Source organism: Helianthus annuus, chromosome 9 (assembly GCF_002127325.2).
Source record: "Helianthus annuus cultivar XRQ/B chromosome 9, HanXRQr2.0-SUNRISE, whole genome shotgun sequence".
NCBI classification, from domain to species: domain Eukaryota; kingdom Viridiplantae; phylum Streptophyta; class Magnoliopsida; order Asterales; family Asteraceae; genus Helianthus; species Helianthus annuus.
Window position 1 is genome coordinate 129,597,389 of NC_035441.2, and position 22,856 is coordinate 129,620,244.

The window sequence follows — 22,856 nt, forward strand, 5'->3', positions numbered from 1 at the left end:
ACGAGAACCAAAGGACTTGTGCATAGCTTGCCACAACTCAGATGTAAAACGTGAGTCACGATCAGAAATGATGGAGGTTGGCACTCCGTGCCTTGATACTACTTCCTTTAGGTAGATGTCTGCTAGAGTAGAAAACTTATCCGTTCCCTTGATAGCCAGAAAATGTGCAGACTTAGTTAGTCGATCCACGATCACCCAAATGGTATCATTTCCGCGTTGAGATCTAGGCAGGCCAGTAACGAAATCCATGGAAATTTGCTCCCATTTCCATGTCGGGATCTCTGATTGTTGGAATAGGCCTGATGGTTTCTGATATTCGGTCTTGACTCTCGCACAAGTCAAACATTTGCTGACGTAGGTTGCTATGTGGGCTTTTATGCTGGGCCACCAGTATGTAGTCTTGAGGTCATGGTACATCTTATCCGAACCAGGATGTACTGAGTAACGAGACTTGTGTGCTTCATCCATCACAAGTTCGCGTAAGTTTCCGTAAAGTGGAACCCAGATTCGCCCTGTTACATAGTAGGCGCCGTCTTCCTTTTGTTCTAGCCACTGTCTCGATCCTCGTAAGGACTCAGCCCTGATGTTCTCTGCTTTTAATGCTTCAACCTGGGCATCTCGTATCTGGGCGGGAAGACTAGAGTGAATGGTAAGCTGTAACGCACGTACACGCTTGGGTATAGTATCCTTTCGCCTGAGGGCGTCGGCCACAACATTGGCTTTGCCCGGATGATACTTGATCGCACATTCATAATCGTTCAAGAGCTCGATCCATCGGCGTTGTCGCATGTTTAATTCCTTTTGCTTGAAGATATGCTCGAGACTCCTGTGATCGGTGTAAATGGTGCACTTGGTACCGTACAGGTAATGTCTCCATATCTTAAGTGCAAAAACAATTGCTCCCAATTCCAAGTCGTGTGTAGTGTAATTCCTTTCATGAACCTTAAGTTGGCGTGATGCGTAGGCAATGACCTTGTCACATTGCATCAACACGCAACCAAGTCCTTGGATGGAAGCGTCGCAATAAACCACAAAATCATCTGTGCCTTCAGGCAATGAGAGGATAGGCGCGCTACAAAGTCTATCTTTTAAGTGCTGGAAAGCAGCTTCCTGTGCATCACCCCAACGGTAGGTGACACCCTTCTGAGTCAGTAAAGCGAGAAGTTGCACGATCTTTGAGAAATTCTTGATAAACCTTCTGTAATATCCTGCCAAACCCAAGAATTGGCGGATTTCTGTTGGTGTACGGGGTGCAGGCCAGTTCTTAATCGAATCAACCTTGGATGGATCAACATGAATCCCATCATTGTTTACCACATGGCCTAGAAAGTGGACTTCGCGAAGCCAGAAGTCACATTTCGAAAACTTGGCATACAACTGCTCTTTTCGAAGAAGTTCCAGAATAAGCCTCAGGTGTTGCTCGTGTTCCTCCTGACTCTTAGAATAGATCAGGATGTCGTCGATGAAGACTATGACAAATTTATCTAGGTAAGGTTTGCACACTCGGTTCATGAGGTCCATGAAGACCGCAGGTGCATTCGTTAATCCGAAAGGCATAACCAGAAACTCGTAATGGCCGTAACGAGTTCTGAATGCCGTTTTGGAGACGTCCTCCTCTCGGACTCTCAGCTGATGGTATCCCGATCTCATATCAATCTTAGAGTAATAACTCGACCCTTGCAACTGGTCGAACAAGTCATCAATGCGTGGAAGAGGATAACGACTCTTCACGGTCACCTTATTGAGTTCGCGGTAGTCAATACACATTCTGAAGGTACCGTCTTTCTTTTTCACGAATAACATTGGAGCTCCCCAGGGCGAAGAGCTAGGACGTATGAAACCCTTTTCTAAGAGTTCTTGTAGTTGCGTGGACAGTTCTTCAAGTTCTGATGGAGCTAGACGATAGGGTGCTCGAGCTATGGGCGCCGCTCCAGGGGCAAGCTTGATTTGAAACTCAACTTGACGATGAGGCGGAAGACCAGGTAATTCCTCAGGAAATACCTCAGGAAAATCACGTACAATAGGAATGTCTTCTATCTTCTTTTCTTACGAGGACGTATCAGAAACGAGGGTTAGAATAGCAGTGTGGCCCTTTCGCAAACACTTCTAGGCCTTAAGGAAAGAGATAATGCCCACAACAGCACCACTCTTGTCGCCACGAATTACGAGAGGTTCTTTACCAGAACGAGGGATGCGGGCAATCTTCTCGTTGCAAAGAATTTCTGCTTGCTGATGAGACAACCAATCCATCCCAGTAACAACGTCGAAACTACCCAAAACGATAGCAATAAGATCGATAGAGAAGGTCTGACCAGCTAGGACGAGGTTACAGCCCTTAACTATGTGTGTGGCTTCAAGACTTTTACCGTTTGCTAGTTCTACCGTGTGTTTGGTGTTCAGAAGTGTTGGAGTGTGCTTAAGCATTTGGCTAACTTTTAAGGACACATAACTAGTATCGGCACCCGAATCAAATAAAACAGTAACAAAGAAGTCGTCCAGAAGAAACTTACCCATCACAACGTTGGGATCGTTCCTTGCATCACCCTGACCAATCATGAAGGTACGACCTCGGGCGCCATTTCCATTATTGTTACCCCCGTTGTTGCCTCCAGTGTTGCCTCCATTGTTGTTCCCGTTCCCATGATTGTTGTTGTTGTTCTGATTCTGGTTCAGCTGGGGACAGTTCCTCTTAAAGTGGCCTTCAGCGCCACACTGAAAGCATCCTTTATTGCCCTGTTGTTGCTGCTGCTGGTGGTTCTGTGGAGCTTGTTGATGCTGTTGACGATTCTGATTCGCAGGATGTGGGCTCCTGCAATCCTTGGCTTCATGACCCAGCTTGTTACATCTCAGGCAATGACCCTTGTTGCACTGCCCGCTATGATGCTTGTTGCACCGATTGCACTTGGGGTGGTTCCCTCGGTGTCCACCCTGTCCTTGACTACCAGAAGATTGCTGACCAGGACTCTGGTGGTCATCAGTCTTTCGTTGTTGAGACTGAACTGAAGTAGAACCTTGCCCGAATTTCCATCCCACTTGCGCTTGTTATCACTGGGAGCATCAGAAGCAGTAGTAGCACTAATACGCTTGGGCAGCTTGTTCTGCTCAACTGCCTGATCAGTGAGACGGTAAGTTAGTCGTATAACTTGTTGAATGGTGCCCAGGTTAGCTGAAGTCACGTGACTCTCAATCTCTGGTACTAGACCCTTGAGGTACAGCTCAATACGTTTGATGGGAGGATCCGCCATAGTAGGACACAAGATAGCCAATTCGTTCGATCTCTTTGTGTATGCCTCAATTTCAGACCCCGTCATCTTCAGATTGAAAAATTCCACCTCTAGCTTGTGGATGTCGTCACGACTACAGTACTCTTCCTTGATCAGTTCTTTGAAGTCGTTCCATGGGGTGGCATTAGCAACCACCAGCCCAAGCAGTTGAACCTGTGCTTTCCACCAGGTTAACGCAGCACCTTCGAGTGTTCCAGTAGCAAATTTCACCCTACGATCTTCAGGGCATTCACACATCTCAAAAACAGACTCAAGTTTCTCGAACCAGTGAAGAAGGCCTACAGCTCCTTCTGTGCCGCTAAAAGTACTAGGTCGGCAATCCATGAATGTTTTGAACGTACATACGGGAGGTTGAGCATGTTGACCTGTGGCGCGAGAATAAAAGACAAGGTTAAGCACAAGAGTTGGTTCGCAAGGGTAGGCTCTAAACGTCCTAAAATGAGTTGATATGACAGGTTATACCTCCTGCAGGGACAACCGCGAGTGCCTCAGCAACTCGTTCATTGATCAAAGCCGTCAACTGGGCTTGAGTGAGGTTGATACGTCCTCCGCGTCCGTTCATGATCTTCACAACGAAGCAACGTAAGTGAGAAAGGTGTCGCGAAAGTGCGTAAGTGTGGGACGACGGAAGAGGGTAAACACACAAGGTTCAAATAGCAATTATCACATTAATTAATGCACAGTGTGAACTATCTAACCGTCAATATAACATAAATCATACCACCTATTGTGTCGAGTCTTGCACGTGGAGCAAAGCGTCGTTGTGGATCGTTTGAACACTGTACAGGTTATAGTCTGGTTTTATCAAAAGCCTTTTCCCCTTTTTAAAACCAAGTTCACTATAACCAATGGCTCTGATACCAATCTGTCACACCCCCAAAATCCACCATGCGGAGTATCACTGCTTGGAGGCGTGACATGACCAGGATCGAGCCACCAATCATATTGAACAACATAATTAAGTAAATAAAGCCAACCACAATACAATTGGTGACCAAAAGAAAGTTAACCAAGTTCAAATTAAACATCGGAAGTATAAAATGTGAGACCAAACATGAGTTCATAGTTCATAAGTTTATAGACCAAAACATAAGTTCCATAAGTTCATAAAGTTTATTTATTAATCACGGGACATAATAGTCCATATCCCACAACGACTTCCTCCTCGTGCAAGCTCCATAGGCTTCTAACGACCTGTAAGGCATGTAACAACGAGTCAACAACAAAGTTGAGTGAGTTCACGGTTGGTTGTTTAGTTTTAAGTTGTTTCCGAAAACATGGTTTGTCTTTCGTTGGCTTATTTGCCGTGGGGGTTACCCCATAGTTGAAAGTATGATTAACCAGTTCCTTCTTTATTACCCAAACCATATCCATAATCAGTGGGGGGCTTCCCCATGTGAACTACTAGACCATTAAGATATCGACAACTGACGAACAATAGTTGTGCCCTACATCAGTGTCTATCATCACTGACAGTTTGCCATAGTCCATTAGTACACGCCCGTCCGACTGGCACGGTGTGAGGTTTGTTAAACCTTATAGCGCTATTAACTAATGACCCGCTCGCCATTGGCCTCGGCGATTAAGTCGATATAAAATGAGGGACTTCATGATAGAGTTTTGTCTAGTAAGTTTTAAGGTTGTTGTCCTACCCAAGGAGAACGAACGTACGTATTCTACCAAAGGAGAATACGCGGGATTAATATTGGCATCCTACCTATGGAGGATGGCCGTACATATCCTACCCAAGGAAGATATGTAGATTCCGTTTTAAATTCTTTAACCCATTCCCAACCACCGAGAATCCCATGCCTTAGAAAGTGTGTGAACTCACCTCAGTTTGATCGGTTAGATTAATTACTCAAATAATCAGGAAATCAAGCACGTCCTAATAAGGTACAGATAACAATCAGTTTCTCATGCATAACATGTATCCTACCTACAGTTTATCTACTCACTACTTCTATCACATACCACATAATTCTAGTGTCACGGTACTTTGTTAGGTTACATTATTTTACCCTAAGATAATATAACTATCTCACCAAATAAACAAGTATCCACACAAGTGTTCTAGTATAAAATATATATATATTCTAAACATATATATTTATCCATTTTACTTGTAAAATCAACCTCCGATACTTTGTGTTTTTGTAACAAAACTCATGGCGAAGTTTATTTTGAAAAGCAAGGTTAAAACGTATATGTTAGGAAAATAATTTCTAAGTGTTGGAAATTTTAGAAAATTTCGCCAGAGTTTCCTTTGTAAATGGAGGTGTCCATGCTAATAAGCATATCATTTTCTTTTCCGAAAACCAATCAACAATCATCAACAATAAATCTTTACACAATTTTTACATTACCAAGAGCAAAAATATATATGTTACACACTAATCATGAACTTGATATATTTCGAAAACGCGTAGTAACTTGGTAAAGCTCTTAGTGGACTTAGTTACCTTCCGAAGCCTAATTATTTCTTTAAAAATCATTCTCTTAAAATCATTTAGTGTTTACAACTTGTAAACAATTTTTGCAAAGATTAATCTTTTGAACTCTTCTTGTAAATAAAAGATTTCTACACTTATTTCATTCCCAAAAATGGTGTAAGTGTGTGTAAATGTCATAATCTTTTTAAAATCGATTCTTGAACTTTGTTTGTTTAGAAAAGTCTTTTATAGAACCCGGATCTACATGATCACCAACTTATTTTGTTTACTTATATTTCAAGAAAAATTATTTTCATCAAGTTCATATTTAACTGGAAGATGATTATTTCTCATATTAGTAATCACCTTCCTAGTCTTGTTAAATCATGTTTCTAAACATCATTTAACAAGCTCCATAAGGTGATTAACATCACATAACCAAGAATCAACATGCAATCGACAACATATTCATTACAATATCATATTAACAACATTTCATCTTTATGTAAACTCTATGTAAAGCTTTATGTTTAAATCTTTTTAGTTCATGTTCTTAGTGTTCTTGATATTCACCATACTTCAACCTTTAACTACACAAAATAGAAGTAAACTAAGGTAGATCAAAGACTTACAACTAGCTCAAGGCTAGGGAAGAATCTCTAGTGAAGAAAATGAAGAAAATGGATGATGAAAAGCAAGAACAAAGCTCCTTGAAGTTCCACAAGTTCAAGCACCTTTGATTCACCTTCAAGCACTTAGATGAAGCTTAAAAGTGGAGGATGATGGTTGTGAAATGGTGGTGATGGTGGCGGATATGTGAGCTGAGAGGGAGGAAGGAGAGAGTGAGAGTGAGGGGTGTGAAGATATGAAGGGATAGTGATGATCTTGAGGCCTTACTTATAATCATCCTTCGATATATCTTGCTAACCTCAACAAGTAACAACCTAATAAAAAATGGAATTAAATCCAAGATCAAGATATGGAGCATGGTGTGGATAATTTGTGGGTCCCTTTGGGGACCGATTTCGGTTTAGGGGGGGCGGTTGGTTGTAAATTTTGTAACTAGGTTGGTAAACATAAGTTAAAATTCAAGTATATACTTACATATATTAGTTACTTGATATTTATTGGGTGTTAGGGTGTTCGGGGATCATGACTAGTCAAGAAATAATTAAACAATGTGTTTGGCAAAATTTTGGTGTCCCGGGTAGTGTCCGGTTGTTCGATTGGATATCGTTCCGTTAAAGTGTTTAATAATTTCGTAAAGTGTCTTTTATGTGTATTTTTGTAACACAAATAATTCCTAACACTTAGGAAAATATACAGGACCATTTAATCAATTTTCTGCACAAGACTAGTATGTTAACAAGCACATGTAAGTATGACGCAGTAATTAGAAAGCAGTTAAGTAATTCAACACAGTCATCAAGCACTTTAATTAACATTAATAAATCGTACGGATACATGTAATCATGAGGGTTGTCACATATATATCCAGACCAATAATTAGAATATGTACTTGTTGAGATGCATTTTTATTGTTGAGATGCGCTTTTATAATACATTACATCTTTTCATCAAAAAAAAAATAGCCGAATTTATATATAATGCAAGCTTTAGAGTAAAATAAGACCATTTCTTTTACAAGCGTTTATATATTATGAAAGAGTAAATTACGTTTTTGGCCCCTGTGGTTATATCAGTTTTACTATATTGGCCCAAAATAAGATTTTTTAACAGATCTGCCCCCATGGTCCCTATAACTAACTGTTTTGGTCCCTAAATCTAACCAACCCCCAACTCTGGTTAATTTAATGGTCACGTGAGTAGCACATGATGTCTAATTTGGTCATTTTACCTCCCCCTAATATGTCTGTATAAATAAAACCCTAAATCTTTTTTTTTTCACTTCAACTTCTTCATTTAATCATCTTCTCCTTCAAGCTTTTCAAATGTGTATCACAACTATGCAATCATACAACTGTACAAGATCGAATACATCTTATATACAAAAGATATTCATTTCTATACCAATTAATTGAAAACCATAAACAAAAAAAACAAAACTTTATCAACTCTCACTTCCTTCACATCTCAAACACACCACTCTCCTGCAGTTCTGCTCACCCTCTTCCTTCTCGATGAAGGCCAGCAACCGACCGGCGGTAAGCCGGCGACGGCTACCTGCGACTACACTCCTCCGACAACACTCACACCTCCCCCGTACCCCCGTTTTCCGCCGACAAAGATCGAAGAGAGAGGGCAACGAGATGATTAGGCGCTGCCGCTCACGGCGGCGGCAGTGGAGGCGACGGCGGTGGGTTGAGGCTCCTCCGACAAGATTCACGGTAAACACCCATCCCCCTTCCTCAGTTTCCTTTATTTTTTTCAGAAAAATTGATGATGATGGGAAATTATGAATGTCAGTTGTGGATTTGTGTTTGAAGATGAAAGTGGGTTTGAAGATCTGGGTTCTTCGATTGTTTAATTTCTTCGATTGTTGCTGAGTTCTGAATCGGTAGCTTTCAATTGCAGTTCTGGGTTTGAAGATGAAAGTGGGTTTGAAGTTCTGGGTTTGTTCAAGAAAGAGATGCAGATGATGATGATTTGTTCAAGATTTGGGTTTTATTTATAAAGTAGGGGAGGGGAAACTACAATTTTACCCATCATGTGCAACCCATGTGACCAAGAAATTAACCAGAGTTGTGGTTTGGTTAGAATTAGGGGCCAAAATGGTTAGATATAGGGACCATAGGGGCAGATATGTTAAAAATTCTTATTTTGGGCTAATATTGTAAAACTGACATAACCACAGGGGCCAAAAACGTAATTTAAGATTTCCCCTTCCACGCTTAGTCCTTTCATTTGTTGTGTCTCGAATTATAATTAGCTTTTATGATTGTGTACTTTGCACTTCCTAGTCTGTTTTAAAAAATAACTTAGATTCCACATGTATCAATAATAACATAACTTAACTTTTTCTTGCACAAACATTTTTTGATGTTAATGGGTTTGTAGCCTTCTAATGGTACCGAGATGTGCTAAAAGGTGTCCCTTCTCTGTGTAGTTGTGGGTTCAAGTGTCGCAACACAATGAACAAAAAATGTAGATTTAAGAGTATAAAAATATAGATTTAAGAGTATGAGGTGTACTTTGAGCTAACGTTCTAATATATCAAACATTTTTTGGTTTCATTGGTTAACTATTTACCACCAAAGAATGCTTTCTCTCTTTTTGCTCTCGCCCTTTAATTCTGGGCTCATGGATTATTTTGGAAAAAAAGTTGCAATAACACTATATATGCTGTCATGTTTGAGAAACATAATCAGAAGACATAGATTTAGTTGTGTATGTGCAAACTAGGAAGGTTTGCATGGAGCATAATTAAATAAATAGAGAATAATCTCAAAGGAAGAAAAGTGATACGGTATTGAACACTTGAACCATATATTTAGACTCCTTACAGAGCAGCTCTATTGTAGGCCATGCCAACAAACGGAAAACATAAATGACAACTTAATTACAAAATTAACTTCTTAAATAACGCACAAATTACTCAAATCAAAGATTTACGCGTTTTACTTGTATTGGAGATAAATCTTTGCCTCCGAAAATAAGGATTTAAATGATGAAATCCGGGTAAGAATGTTGGACAAATCATGCCCTTTTAAGATGGGTTCTTTGCCTCGTCTATAATAATTGTGTGCTAACTATTGAATCAACTCCCTAACAAAGATACTCTCAGGATTAAGATAAATGAGTGGTGGAAGATGCTATTTTTGGTGTGTTTTCTACGTCTAGTACGTGCTAATAAAATGATGACAATTCGAAGAGATCACGAGATTTGCTTTGACGTGCAGTGAATAGACTAATTGGTTGGCTAATGTTAGATGTTTTACTTCTAGTAGCTAGTGCTTCACCTTCAGTATATTCCATTAACTAATTCTGGATCATTTCTTTCAGTTTGAATTTACAATATGGTAGAAGGTCATTGACATACCAAGATTTATCTTTGAATCATAGTTTTGCTTGTAATGTATGTAGCTCGGATTATACTTTGTATTTCGCGTCCTGCCATAGCTTGATGTCAGTTATTGGTGGTTTTACTTGTATCAAGTAAAAAGGGGAGTGTATTTAGAAGCAACTTCAAAATATGAAAATTTATGACAAACATGTCAATCGAAAAGGACATCCATCGACTCAAGGTACATTGCATAAAATAATAGACACAAAAGTTGTTTCTTTTTTTCAAAAAGAAACAAACTTGACATAAACTATTATAAATCATAGGCAAAAATTATAGACCCAAAAGATATGTTTCTTTTTCCAAAAAGAAACAAACTTGACAAAGGATCATAAATCATACAGTTAATGTGAATAACCTCTTTATTTAGTAGCATATTGTAACTTCTAACTCTCATACTAAACTACATTTTCTCCTTTAGAGTTTGATTTTTGCTTACCCAATTAGAAATTACATAAAACATGTTTCACTAAAGAGTTTTTATTGATCCAATTAAACCATCACAAACGCGTTGATAATAGTGAGACAGGAGATTTCTGATGAGCCAACCTATGATGTGGATTTTATTAGGTTTCACACAAATGAAAACGAGATATTTACTAACAACATTACAATACAAATATTAATTTACTAATTATGAGTAGATAAGCGTTAAATAAAAAACCATAAATAATGGATATCATACATGTAAAAGGTCCAGAACAGCATAATATGCAACAAGCACCGGTATGGACACAATTGTGCCAAAGATGACCCTGAAAACAGAAGATAATCGATCATGAGAGTAAGAAAAAGCCCAATAAAAATCACCTCAGAGAAAATATCTAGACTCCTAGCTAACTGTGTTATGTAGCGTTATATTTTATAAAGGGAAAATTACCAAAATGTCACTTGACCAACTCAACTTATCAAAATGTCACCCTCCTGCGTCTATGGGCGGACTCGTCCGGTATGGGAAGCGTCTAGCAGTAAATTTGAAGAGTCCATGAATGAGGTAGTTACATGTGTCTATCAAAGCCAAAAAGGCAGCTCATGCGTCAGTGGACTCTTCCGAAGCGTCAGTGGACTGTGTGAACTCTTCCGAAGCGCCAGTGAACTCTTCCGAAGCGTCAGTGGGCATCACCTTTGTTGGACACATGTAACCACCTCATTCATAGACTCTTCAACTTTACTGTCAGACGCTTCCCATACCGGATGAGTCCGCCCATGAACGCAAGAGGTTGACATTTTGATAAGTTGAGTTGGTCAAGTGACATTTTGGCAATTTTCCCTTTTATAAATCATTGTAGCATATAATCATTCTTTAAATACTTTTTTTACACTATAAAGACCAAAGACGTTCAACTTGACATAAAATAGCAAAAGCAATACAATGAAAGATAATGATCTTACGCGGTACTAAGGACGTTTACATGCAGACCATATTCCTTTGCGTATATGAAAGATACAATGGCTTGTGGTAGAGCAGCCTGTAAACCGATTGAAACATTCAGCACAAACAAGTATTGTGAACTCAGATCAACACATTAAAACCGGTCAAAATACACCTAACAGTTTTATTATCTACCAACACGAGCACTCATAAATAATGTTACACGTATATATAGATAGTCTCCTTGTCATGGACACACATTGTCGGATCGGTACGTAGAGAAACATTGCTATCCTTTTACAAAAGGATAACGGGAAAATTAACTAATTTTTTAAGTAAGAAGAAGAAGCAGTTAATTAAATTTGTAATTCTAAAATGTATAATTTTTTATTTTAAGGTCTGTATATGTCTATAAAAATTGTGTTTTGAGGTATAGTTGTAATGGGCAAAGATCTACCTTTTTAAGGAGCAAAAAGATGTTCCTAAACGCCAAAATGTTCTTTCAACTTTTCATGTTGCACGTCTACTCATGCATACTCAGAACTATTTAAACGTCATTTGTTTAGTTATTTAATTCCCCACTTTGTAAATTTGTTTTTATTGTACTATGGATATATGTTCATTCCTATGGTTGTTTTAAGCATTCTAATTCTTATATCTAGTTCTTTTAATCCCCCGTGTTGCTAATTAAACTTTAGTATCTAATGGGCATAAATCTTGCAATATTCGCAGTTAAAAATAAAACTATTCAAAAACCACACCTAGTAGGAGGTGATGATTTAAACAGCTAAATCATTTAACTACAATAGACTTAAAAATTTAGGGGTTCTTTCAAAGTGGGGTTCCTAAGCCTTTGCTTTATCTAGGCAAAGTGGCGGAACTACCCCATTGAATCAGGGGTATGCCAAAATCTTTTTTTACCGTCCAACTGCTAAGCATAACCTTTAGATTCGTAACCTTAAGTGTAACCTTTTAGATTCGTAATCCGTTAGTGTACACCCGTTACTTTTTTTATTACAACGACTGTTAAGCGTAACCTTAAGTGTAACCCTTAGATTCCAGGTCCCGTATCTTGAAACCGATGTGAACACTTGCAAAAACGCCACGGAAGTTTTAGGGGAAATTCAATTTTTCGGTTAACAAGGCCCTTTCTTTATGTAATCGGATAATTATAACTTGTCGAATATTAATCAATAACTCAACATATGTCTCCTTACTTTCTCTAGAATAGTAATATAATAATTCAAACTTGTCGAGTTATCAACATTTTCATCTTCCGATAATTCAACTTTTTTTTTTATTATTACTTTATTTGGTATTTAATAATTTGATTGATTAGAGTCTCAGATGTAAATTTGGATTTTTTTTTAACCAAAGTACATCTTTGAATAAATGTTTCTATACAAAATAAATTAAAATTTCTTATGACAAACTAGTATATCAAATCCTAATCCTACGTTAATGATATATATTAACCAATAAATAATCTGACGATGTAAAATCAAACGATAAAACAAACTTCATATATTACTAACATATTAAATAAATAAATAAATGATCAAATCGTAAAGAAAACTTCATATATTACTAATTTACTAATATATTAATAAATAATAATCGTAAATGATTATTAATAAAATAAAGAGTAAACTGTCATTTTGGTACCTGTGATTTGGGCACTTTTTTCATTTTATTACAAATCTCAAACTTTTTAAATTTAGGTCCCTGTGGTTTCACTTTTATTGCCATTTTAGTCCAAAAATTAAATTTGGCTAGATTCCCCAACTTAAAACCTGATATTTTGTCTTTATCCTTAGGGGTATTTTAGTCATTTTGGTCATTAAAAAAATTATATAAATAAAATCTCAAACACCACTGCACTCTCTCTCAACACCCCCTTTCTCTCTCTTCTCTCTCTCTCCCCCCTTCTCACCATCACTTCCATTTTCCACAGTCAACACCACTTCTCTAAATAATCAAAACTCTCTCTCTCTCTCTAAAACTCCATTCTAGAGAGAGAAAAACCCCAAAACAATGTCACTCGTCCAATAACCAACAACATAAGCCCCAAAACCCCACATTCCCTCTCGACGATCATCTTTTATGCGACGAACACGAATCAGACTTCAGTTTTGACCATGAAAATCAAATCTCGAAGCAAAACGATCATCTTTTCACATTGTGAGCACGATTTATCATGGGATGAAGATGAGTTTTCGTGTCTTTTGTCAAAAGAGAAGAATTGTTATTCAGAAGGGGGTTTGATAGATTTGAGGAAAGAATCGGTTGATTGGATGATTAGGGTTTGTAATTGTTATGGGTTTGTTGCAATGACGACTGTTTTGGCTGTTGATTATTTTAAGAGGGGTGTAAGTATAAGTATGACGTGGATGAATCAGCTTGCTGCGGTGGTGGGGGTGGTTAGAGAGAGAAAGAGAGGTAAAAGCGAGGGTTTTAGAGAGAGAGGGGGAAAGAATGGGGGTGGTTTCACAAGCAGCGGCGGCGGAGGAGGAGGTGGTTGGGGCAGTGGTGGTGGTGATGAGACCCGGAACTGTAACATCATCTTCTCCAAAACCCCATCTCCTTGGGCTGAGCCGGTGGTTATGGAAATGCGATGGTGTTTCGTGGTTAGAGAGAGAAAGAGAGGGTAAAAGCTAGGGTTTTAGAGGGAGATGGGGGAAAGAACGGGGGTGGTTGTGCTCTGAAGGGGTGGTGCTTGTGGGGTGGGTGTTGATGGTGGCGGTGGTGAGAAGGGGGAGGAGGTGGCGGTGGTGGTGGTGCTATAGAGAGAGAGAGAGAGTCAGGTGTGTTTAGAGAGAGAGAGAGAGAGAGAGAGAGAGGGGAGGTGCAGAGCTTCCAACAAATTTCTGAATTTTGGACTATTTATTTTAAAATCAAGATTAAAATGACCAGATGTTATAAATAAAATTAAAATGACCCAAATGCCCCTGAACAAAAAGACAAAATAGGCAGGTTGCAACAGTCAAAAAAGGGGTTTTTGAATTTTGGACTAAAATGGCAATAAAAATGAAACCATAGGGACCCAGATTTAAAAAGTTTGAGATTTGGACTAAAATGGCAAAAGTGCCCAAACCAGGGGGGACCAAAATGGCAGTTTACTCTAAAATAAAACTAACAAGTTACTCACATACCATGAAAATTGAATAGAGAGGATAAGATGAACAAAGTAGCCGAACTATGCGAAAGTAGACTATCAAGGGTGTGTGTCGCCAGTCAGCAGCCAGTAAATAGTAGGTTAAGGGGCTGTTTGTTTAGCTCTTAATGAGGTTCTTAATAGTTCAGAACTCTTATCGGTTCAGCACTTAATGGTTCAGGCTGTTTGTTTCGAAAGAAGATGTCTGAATGATTCAAACATTTGCCTCTGAATGGTTAAATATTTATACAGAGTCCGAATGGTTAATACCTCTTATCTGAATTGGTCAGATATTTGCCTCTGAATGGTTAAGCATTATACTGGCTCTTAATGGTTCAGACATCTTACTGGTTTAGCACTTAATGGTTCAGACCTCACCTCTTACTGGTTCAGAACTTATCCATTCAGAAGTTGCCAAACAGCCCCTAAGAAAAGAAATATTAATAAAATATAATAGATTTTATATTGGGTTAGGAGGGCCTAAAGAAAAACCCATAAACCATTGTGTAAATAAAATAAGGTGGGCCTAACTAATACTCAAGTCAACACTATCTTCTTCTCTGTTGTATCTGCTGCATCTAACCAGTCACTAAACAATTTCGCCGGACAATCACTACTCGCCGAAAAATCATCAAATATAGTAACTATATATTTCTCTTGTAACTTTAACTACTCTATTTGACATAATCTAGAGGTTCAAGCTTAGTTTATTTTTTTTCGCTGAATACTATGTTACATAGTAGATTTTACCGGTCGGATGGTCAACGGACCCTCTGGACCCTCCTGTAGATCGGTCGATTCAATGTATAAAATCGAAAAAAGAAAAAAATTACACTGCGAATACGGGGTTGAGCCGTAGCCCGTGCTACGGCTCGTTCTAGATTGGTTTCGCCCCTGCCTAGGCATATGGTAGATCCGGCTTTGGGGTACAATTAAAGAATCATATTAGGTTGGATGGATCATTAGAACCTTCGGAAGAGTAGCCTCTCCATCCTCATGGACGGATGTAAGGTTTGCCCTCATCCCCATCCTCTATAGACCCTACCAATAGTCATGCTACAAGTGGTATTCTACTGGGACATTTGTTTGTTTATATCAGGTTTGATGGATCAATGAAGTTGTAGTTGAAGATATATATCACCTCCTATATGCTAATGACTATGTTATGTGTGGTAGTGTTTTGGAGCCATGCATGTCCGGCGTGGATGGCAGGGTGGATAATGTGGAGGAGAGAGGGAGGAGTCTGTGGGGACGAATTTCCTTAGACGGATCCTATTACAAGGTAGGATAGAGGGAGAATGGGAGAGGGGCATTTGTGCACTTCCGTGGAGTAACCCAAGCAGGTGTACGTTATGTAGCTTTGTTTTTGGTGATTCCCATTGGCAATGCTCTAAAGATAAAAGAAACTGATACAAATATATTTTTTGGCAATATTTTCAATACACACACTAAAATATTGGTTGATGAAGTCAGTTTAGGTGGTTTATTGAGGTTTCTTTTCAAAGGTATTATTTGCTATCTCTGTTGCTATACTGCAGACTTGTGGTTATTTGCAATGATATTCAGCAATATCAAAACCCAACTGAAGCTTGAAGCATCTACATATTATATCCTGAAGCTTGGGTAGTTGAGGCAAAGCTACAAATAACTCCAATAACAATATATATAGGAATGCACACCACCAACTTGTTATCAGGCATTCGATTCAATAGCATGCATGTGCATGCCCAATTTTCATAGTAGGACGCTCCACAAATAAAAAACAATCTTGTGGCTATTATGTCTTTGCCTTTCAGTTTGTGTTTATTGTTTTGTGGATTAAAGTGATGATGGAATGCTGCCAAGTCTTTGTGATTTTATAAGATGATTAGGACTACACTGTTTTGTTATAAATTATACAAAACTTGTATGCTTACTTGAATGATGGCAACGCGAAGAACATCACCTCTCAAACCCATAGAAAAAGAACCAACTGCCAACAACAATGGTGCTGCCACAAACCTCAACACCATCCCATATATGGTTAGTCTAAGACTACAATGAACTATCTTCTCTTGTAAAGCCATGAATAATCCTGCATGCACCACTTTTTGTTTCAGATTTCCATGAAACTATGAAAGAACAATTTTACGCAAGGAAGAAATGTTTCAGTTTATGTTAAAAGCAAGAGGCTAAACTTCTCACCAATGCAAAACATGGCAACCCCTGCACCAGCTCTTGACATGATCTGTATAGATCCTTCTAAGATCAGTGGCATTTTTAGATTCCACCTGAATCAATACAGAACACTAATTACAATGAAAACTATGTAAATTTTGCAATTAAGTGGTGGAATCAGTACTTATTAGTCAAGGTTTTCTTTACATTTGTGATTTTTTTCAAAATAAAAAAATGGTTGAGATGTCAGAATTTCCTAGGTTTTCTCAATAACTATAGGTTTCATGCATAATCTTTTCCAAGGGGAGTAATAGAAAGAAAAGAAAACTCATATTAGTTAAGAAAACTAAGAAACCCAAATGAATGGATCTCATTTTGCCACGTGTTACACCTTTTTGTAGAATGTGTTACGTGTAACAACCAAAGGCTGCACGTGTTACCTGTAACAGCTTTTGCAGACTTTCAGCTTTTTCTGATTAAGTAAAAGTTGTTACATAACACGTGGCAGCCTTTGGTTGTTACACGTAATATGTCTGCAAAAAGGTGTAACACGTGGCAAAGGGAGATCCCTTCATTTGGGTTTCTTAATTTTCTTAACTAAAATGGGATTTTTTCATATATTTGCCCTCTTTTCCAATATATATATATATATATATATATATGTGTGTGTGTGTGTGTGTGTGTGTAGTCTAGAATACTTCTCAAGTTTCACAGATAGTGTGGACTTCTTTTAGGATCCCTATTATATATGTATATATATACATATATATATTGAGAAGCATTCGGGACCACACAGTTCCTAAGCTTTTTGTAATATACACGTATGTATATAGTCAATTTTAAACTATACATATGTATATGTTACGAAAAGCTTAGGGAAAATGTATGGTTCAAAATTTTTCTCAAGTTTCTCAATTAGCCTACTGCTTCTCACACGATCCTATATATATATACACACACACACACATTAGCGGGATGCCTGCGCGATGCGGCGAGAGCAACACATTGCATTGCAATACTCGTTTTTTGATAGTTTTCTTATTCATATAATATTTATTGTAGCGTCATTGTGATATATATACATCAAAAGCAAAGTAATCGGGTAATTCATTTCATTGTGTTGTGCATGGTTCGGTCGGTTCGGTTATTATCCTCAACCGAAGCCAATACCAAAGTCATTGGTTAGTCTATTTTATTAACCAATCGGTTTTCGCTAATCACTTCGATTTATTCGGTTAGATTGACGGTTCTTGGTTTGGTTTATTTAATTTCAGTTAATAGCAAAAACCAAACTTGGGCTAAAACTTTCGCTTAAAAATATATTAAATTAAGGTATAAATACATGAAAATAAAAGTATAAACGTATGAAATGGAGATATAAACTATGAAATATATGAACTTGAGGTATAAAGGCTAGAAATATATGAAAATATGAATGATTCGTTTCAGATAATTTTGGTTAAACGAGAGGTAAAAAAAATTGATAACCAGTTTTTGGTTAATTCGGTTTTCAGTTAATTCAATTTTTGTTTGATTTCGGTTTGGTTTTATCTGTTTTCGGTTTGGTGTAAGTTAGCGATTTAGTTATTGCTCACCGATAACTGGTTTTGGTTAATAACCGATAGATGCGCTCGACGCGGCGGGAAACACAGACATTGCCACGGTGTGCGTTGTTCGGTTGGTTAGATTATTATCCTAAACCGAAATCGATATCATCAATTAGTCTATTTTATTAAGCAATCTGTTTTTAGTTAATCGGTTTAGTTTATTCAGTTGGATTGACGATTTTAGTTTTATTCATTTAATTTCGGTTAATAGACAAAACCAAACTTGAACTAAAACTTTTGATTAGAAATATATAAAATTTAGGCATAAATACATGGAAAGAATGCATAGGTACATAAAATGGAGTTACAAATACATAAAATGGGGGTCTAAATATGAAATACGTAAACTGAAGGTATGAAAGCTAGAAATATATGAAAATATCAATGGTTTGATTCAGTCAATTTTAGTTAAATGAGGGTACAAAAAATCGATAACCGTTTTTTGGTTAATTCGGGTTTCAGTTAATCAGTTTGCAGTTAATTCAGTTTTTGATTGATTTCGGGTTAGTTTCAGTTAATGATTCAGTTATTTCTCACCCTTATACATTGTTAATCACGTAATATCAATTTTTTTAATTAAAAAAACTATTACAATACTATACTCAAATTAAAGAGAATAAAATACTAGTTTATATGGTGTAATTTTTTTTTAAATATTTACGTATAAAAAAGTTATGACAGTTTAAAAATCGAGAGGGAGTTAGTTTTTTATAAGTGGATAAAGCGTAACTACTAGCTAATTATCATTAATTTTGTTAAAGATGAGTGATTAAAGTACTAGATGGGGGGGATTGACATTTTGTTGCTATTAAACATTGTAGGATAATGACTAAGTACGTTGGGCTTAAATCACTTGTACACTAAGGAATCATCTCCTTATATCTTTTAATCCACACGTAAATACTGACCAAGACAACTATCGAAACGTCGACAAAAATGAGTAGGTCGTCACGGTACTTTTGGATTTTTTTAAAGGATTATAGTTTATAAGATATGGCAAAAATACATAAAAGAATTATAAGTTTGTTGTTGAGTGGAAAAAATGTAACTAATTACTCATAATTATGTTAAAACTCAGGTATTTAAGTGTAGTAAGATGAGGGGCTAAAATATAATTATTGTTTAAAAGAAACAATTTTACTCTCATTTTAAAGGTGTATTTATAAATTAAGGGGAACAAAAATTTTATTTTTTAATATTTTAAAATATCACTCTCTCATATATTATTATAATATATAGTGTAGATATATTGATCATATTCTAGTGACTGGGTCAACGGGCTTCTAATTAATTCCCTTTGGCTCTGCCCCCTACATATTTTTAGATTCCACTGGTGAACTAATTTGCATTAAGAAGGCATACCTAATTGCAACAAGTGCCCACATAAATCCCAAAAAGCATGCATAAGAGTTGGGGTTCTTAGCAACCTTTAGCCCAACTGTTTTCATCACAATCAATACAGAAGGCCTTCTACTTGTGTCACCATTGTCACTGGTCTCAATATCGACAGCTGAACTTTTTGGAACAGCCTCCAAATCCAACCGCTGCTTCGTGTGTTCAAACTCTAGCATGAACAACAAGAACATATTCCATAGCAAGGATTGCAAGATCGAAGACTGAATGACGAGATTTTCTCCAAAGCTCCCATACATTGCTCGCATAAGCGGAACCCCTACAACAAGAGTATTATTCAAGCTAGATAAAGAGAAGCTTGTAACTGACCACTGATAGCTGCCTTTACTACTACAATTAGCCCATAAGGATATTGTTACAAGAATGATGACTTTAGAGATTGCATCCGCAGCTATGAACCGGTGATTCATTTTGTAGGGATTGATGCGGCTTGTGAAATCAAATGTGAAAAGAGGCATGATGAAGTAGCAATTGAGCTTGTTTATTGCATCACAATGGTCTGGCTTGAACACGTGCCACCACTTCACCGAGCCATAGCCTAAAACTAGTGCCACATAGAGGGGAAACATCGCGGAAATTACATCGTAAATGTCTTCCCACCCTATCATTTTTATACGTATATGTATGTGAATATTTGTTTGGGTTGTTTAGAAGCAACTAAGTGTGTGTTTTTGGAGCTATAAAAGGATCAAATACATAGTTTATATAGAATAAAAACCACGGTGCCAGCTTTTGGAGCTTCCTTATGACAAGTTACATGATAACGTATATTAAAAAGTTGTGTGGCGAATGAGCAGGGTATGCTTTTTGATGACGGAATAGCTGACTTAAAAAGAGTTTTGTGAGCCGTTGAAATAAAAAGAGTTTTGTCAGGAGTGCTTATTGTAATCATCTCTACCAATAGTAGTAAGGTCTTTTGTCATTATCCTAATTATATTTTAATTAGGTTTCATTTCTTACTATTATCATAAACTCCTATAAATACAAATCATAAATTATGTTAAAAAAAATCATAAACTCCTGTAAATACAAAATATCTCACGAGTTTTCATTATTATTCTTTATTATTATGTAAGGTCTATCATAAAATTTAAGATAGTATGATAACATGCTTCGGTAGACATAACTTTCCAAATTCCACTCAATATATTAAAAGTTGGTGCATGTCTAATAAAGCATTGATCATAACGCAGGTTAGAAGCACACTAGCTTTTTTCTATAAAACTATTAGATAAACCCACCTTTTACGCAGCATACCACCAATTGTGTATGGTTTAGATCAGCTAGCAGAAATGTATAAACTTGTTCGCACTATGTGTAGGGTTTTTTATATATAGTAGACAATATATAAATGAAAGTGTTTTTAGGTCATATGTTCTTTACCTAGATAATGACCTGGAGCCCTTCACATCTATGCTCAAAGTTAAAATGATGCATGTCGATTCACATCTTTACAACAAAAAGTTCTATTCTTATACCTTTTTCTTCATATTATACATGGAGGAGATTAAGCATGCATCCACACACATCTTAAAATTGAAACCTAAAAGTAAAAGGTTGCCATTTAAAAGGATTAAATACAATTTTGGAAACTTATTATCAACAGACTGATATTTACAAAGATTGTGATATCACCGGTCATTTTTTAGGTTTAAAATTTTAAATCAAATAAAAAGGGTATAATAATAAATATGAGTTTTCTCTATCCAACTATTTTTCTTCTAATTGGTGTTATCGGAATTGAAATACAGAAAAGATGGTCATGTAATCCGCAAAATTGTATGTTGGTTGTCATTTCTTAAACAAAAACCCATAATGGTGGTCTTTGACAGAGCCGGCCCTGAAGGAGGGCGGGGAGGACAACCGAACAGGGCCTGTGATTTCGTAGGGCACGTAATTTTTTTTAAAAAATCGATATTATTTATGTAAAAAAAATTTAATAGGGTATAACCAAAAAAATATTAACATAGGCCCACTTAAAAAAATCATATTGTTTAAACTAATTAGCCCATTACGTTAATGAGCCCAATACCCAAATATTTTCTAAAACTTGGTAGGTTGGCGATGATTGCTATCGAGAACGAAGTCTTATATGATATAAATTGTGAAGAGTTGATTCACCAATTTGCTATCAAGAATGCAAGGAGAGCTTCATGAATCATTGGTTAGCTATTAGCTTATTAGTTTTTATGGTATGTCATTCATTCGAATGCTATATTTTGTATTTTGTTAATTGCATTCACTACAAGAAAAAGAGTTAATAGCGGCGACATTATTAGCGGCGACATCCAATGTGTCGCCGCTATTGGTCCAATCCGCAATCCGGTGTCCCATCACGATTGTCATCATCATCCAACGGCTGCGGTTCAATCTAATTAATAGCGGCGACAATATGGACTATTAGCGGCGACTTTTGTCGCCGCTATTAATCGACTTTCTTGTAGTGATTGTTTATCGAATGCTATATTTTTGTCAACGGTTCAAAGTTGTATGAAAAACTAGTGTAAATTTTTTATTTAGTTAAGACCTAAGGGCACGTTTTTTCAAGCTTGAACATGGTACATGAATTCTCAGGGTCGGCCCTGGTCTTGGAATCCTGATCTTTTATAAGCAACGCCTTCATTTATATGCACGGTAGATCACGTGGGGGTCCAGATATACTTATGGGACGAGGCTTCAAATTGAATAGTGTTGAAGGCTAACTCATTTATTTTGGATGGTATACATACATGGTAATGCATAGGTTACTGATGTATGATGCGTAGGTTACTTGTAGCATGATCAGTGATTATTATAATTTGTAGCATGAGTGATTATTATAATTTGTAATATTTGAAAATTAGTTTATTTGTAACATGTGAAAACTTAATCGTGTGGTTAATGACTTTTTATGACCTAATATGGTCCATTAAGTTCCATTAATGTACTTTTTTCATAAGCATGCGTCCCTAAGACCAAAACAACTCACTATCACATTAATAGACCCGTTAATGTACTAGTCATCATACACGTGCCTCTGACACCAAAACCAACTATGATCATGCAAACTATATAGCTCACTAACACATTACAAGAACCATTGGTATACATGTATGTGCTAAACAACACAATGGCGTGTTATGGTCTTTTATGACTCGCCGAATAAAAAACTAACTCACTAACACATTACAAGATCATCAATGCCCAATTAAAATAGAGTCAATATAGTAATCCATCAATAATCACGGATGAAACCTGTTGACAAATTGTTGAAATACATTTTTTATTAAACTTATTATATAATAAAATGTTATGAATTACAATAACAGTATAATAATTGTTACTGTAATATAATAGCAAATGTAGTATTTTTAATTACAAAAATACCAACATAATCCATCAATGAATTTAGGGCACACAGTCCGCAACTCTTG

General features: G+C 36.9%; 1 protein-coding gene across 1 annotated transcript; it reads right to left on the reverse strand.

The window, feature by feature from the left end:
• Positions 1–10,280: 10,280 nt before the first annotated feature.
• On the reverse strand, positions 10,281–20,101 carry LOC110874663 (auxin efflux carrier component 5). Its single transcript, XM_022123177.2, has 5 exons — positions 19,393–20,101; positions 16,451–16,536; positions 16,183–16,340; positions 11,133–11,209; positions 10,281–10,495 (listed from the first exon to the last, which is right to left on the reverse strand). Exons 1-5 carry the CDS (start codon positions 20,049–20,051, stop codon positions 10,420–10,422), a joined length of 1,056 nt encoding a protein of 351 aa, XP_021978869.2. The 5' UTR covers positions 20,052–20,101; the 3' UTR covers positions 10,281–10,419.
• Positions 20,102–22,856: the final 2,755 nt, after the last annotated feature.

Bases quoted from the DNA above. Each gene is read 5' to 3' on its own strand.
- LOC110874663 (XM_022123177.2), bottom strand. From the start codon at position 20,051: ATGATAGGGTGGGAAGACATTTACGATGTAATTTCCGCGATGTTTCCC. The intron at 16,537-19,392 runs GTATGCCTTCTT...GTATTGATTCAG, and splicing joins TGGGCACTTGTTGCAATTAG to GTGGAATCTAAAAATGCCAC. The intron at 10,496-11,132 runs GTAAGATCATTA...TTCTGTTTTCAG, and splicing joins GTAAACGTCCTTAGTACCGC to GGTCATCTTTGGCACAATTG.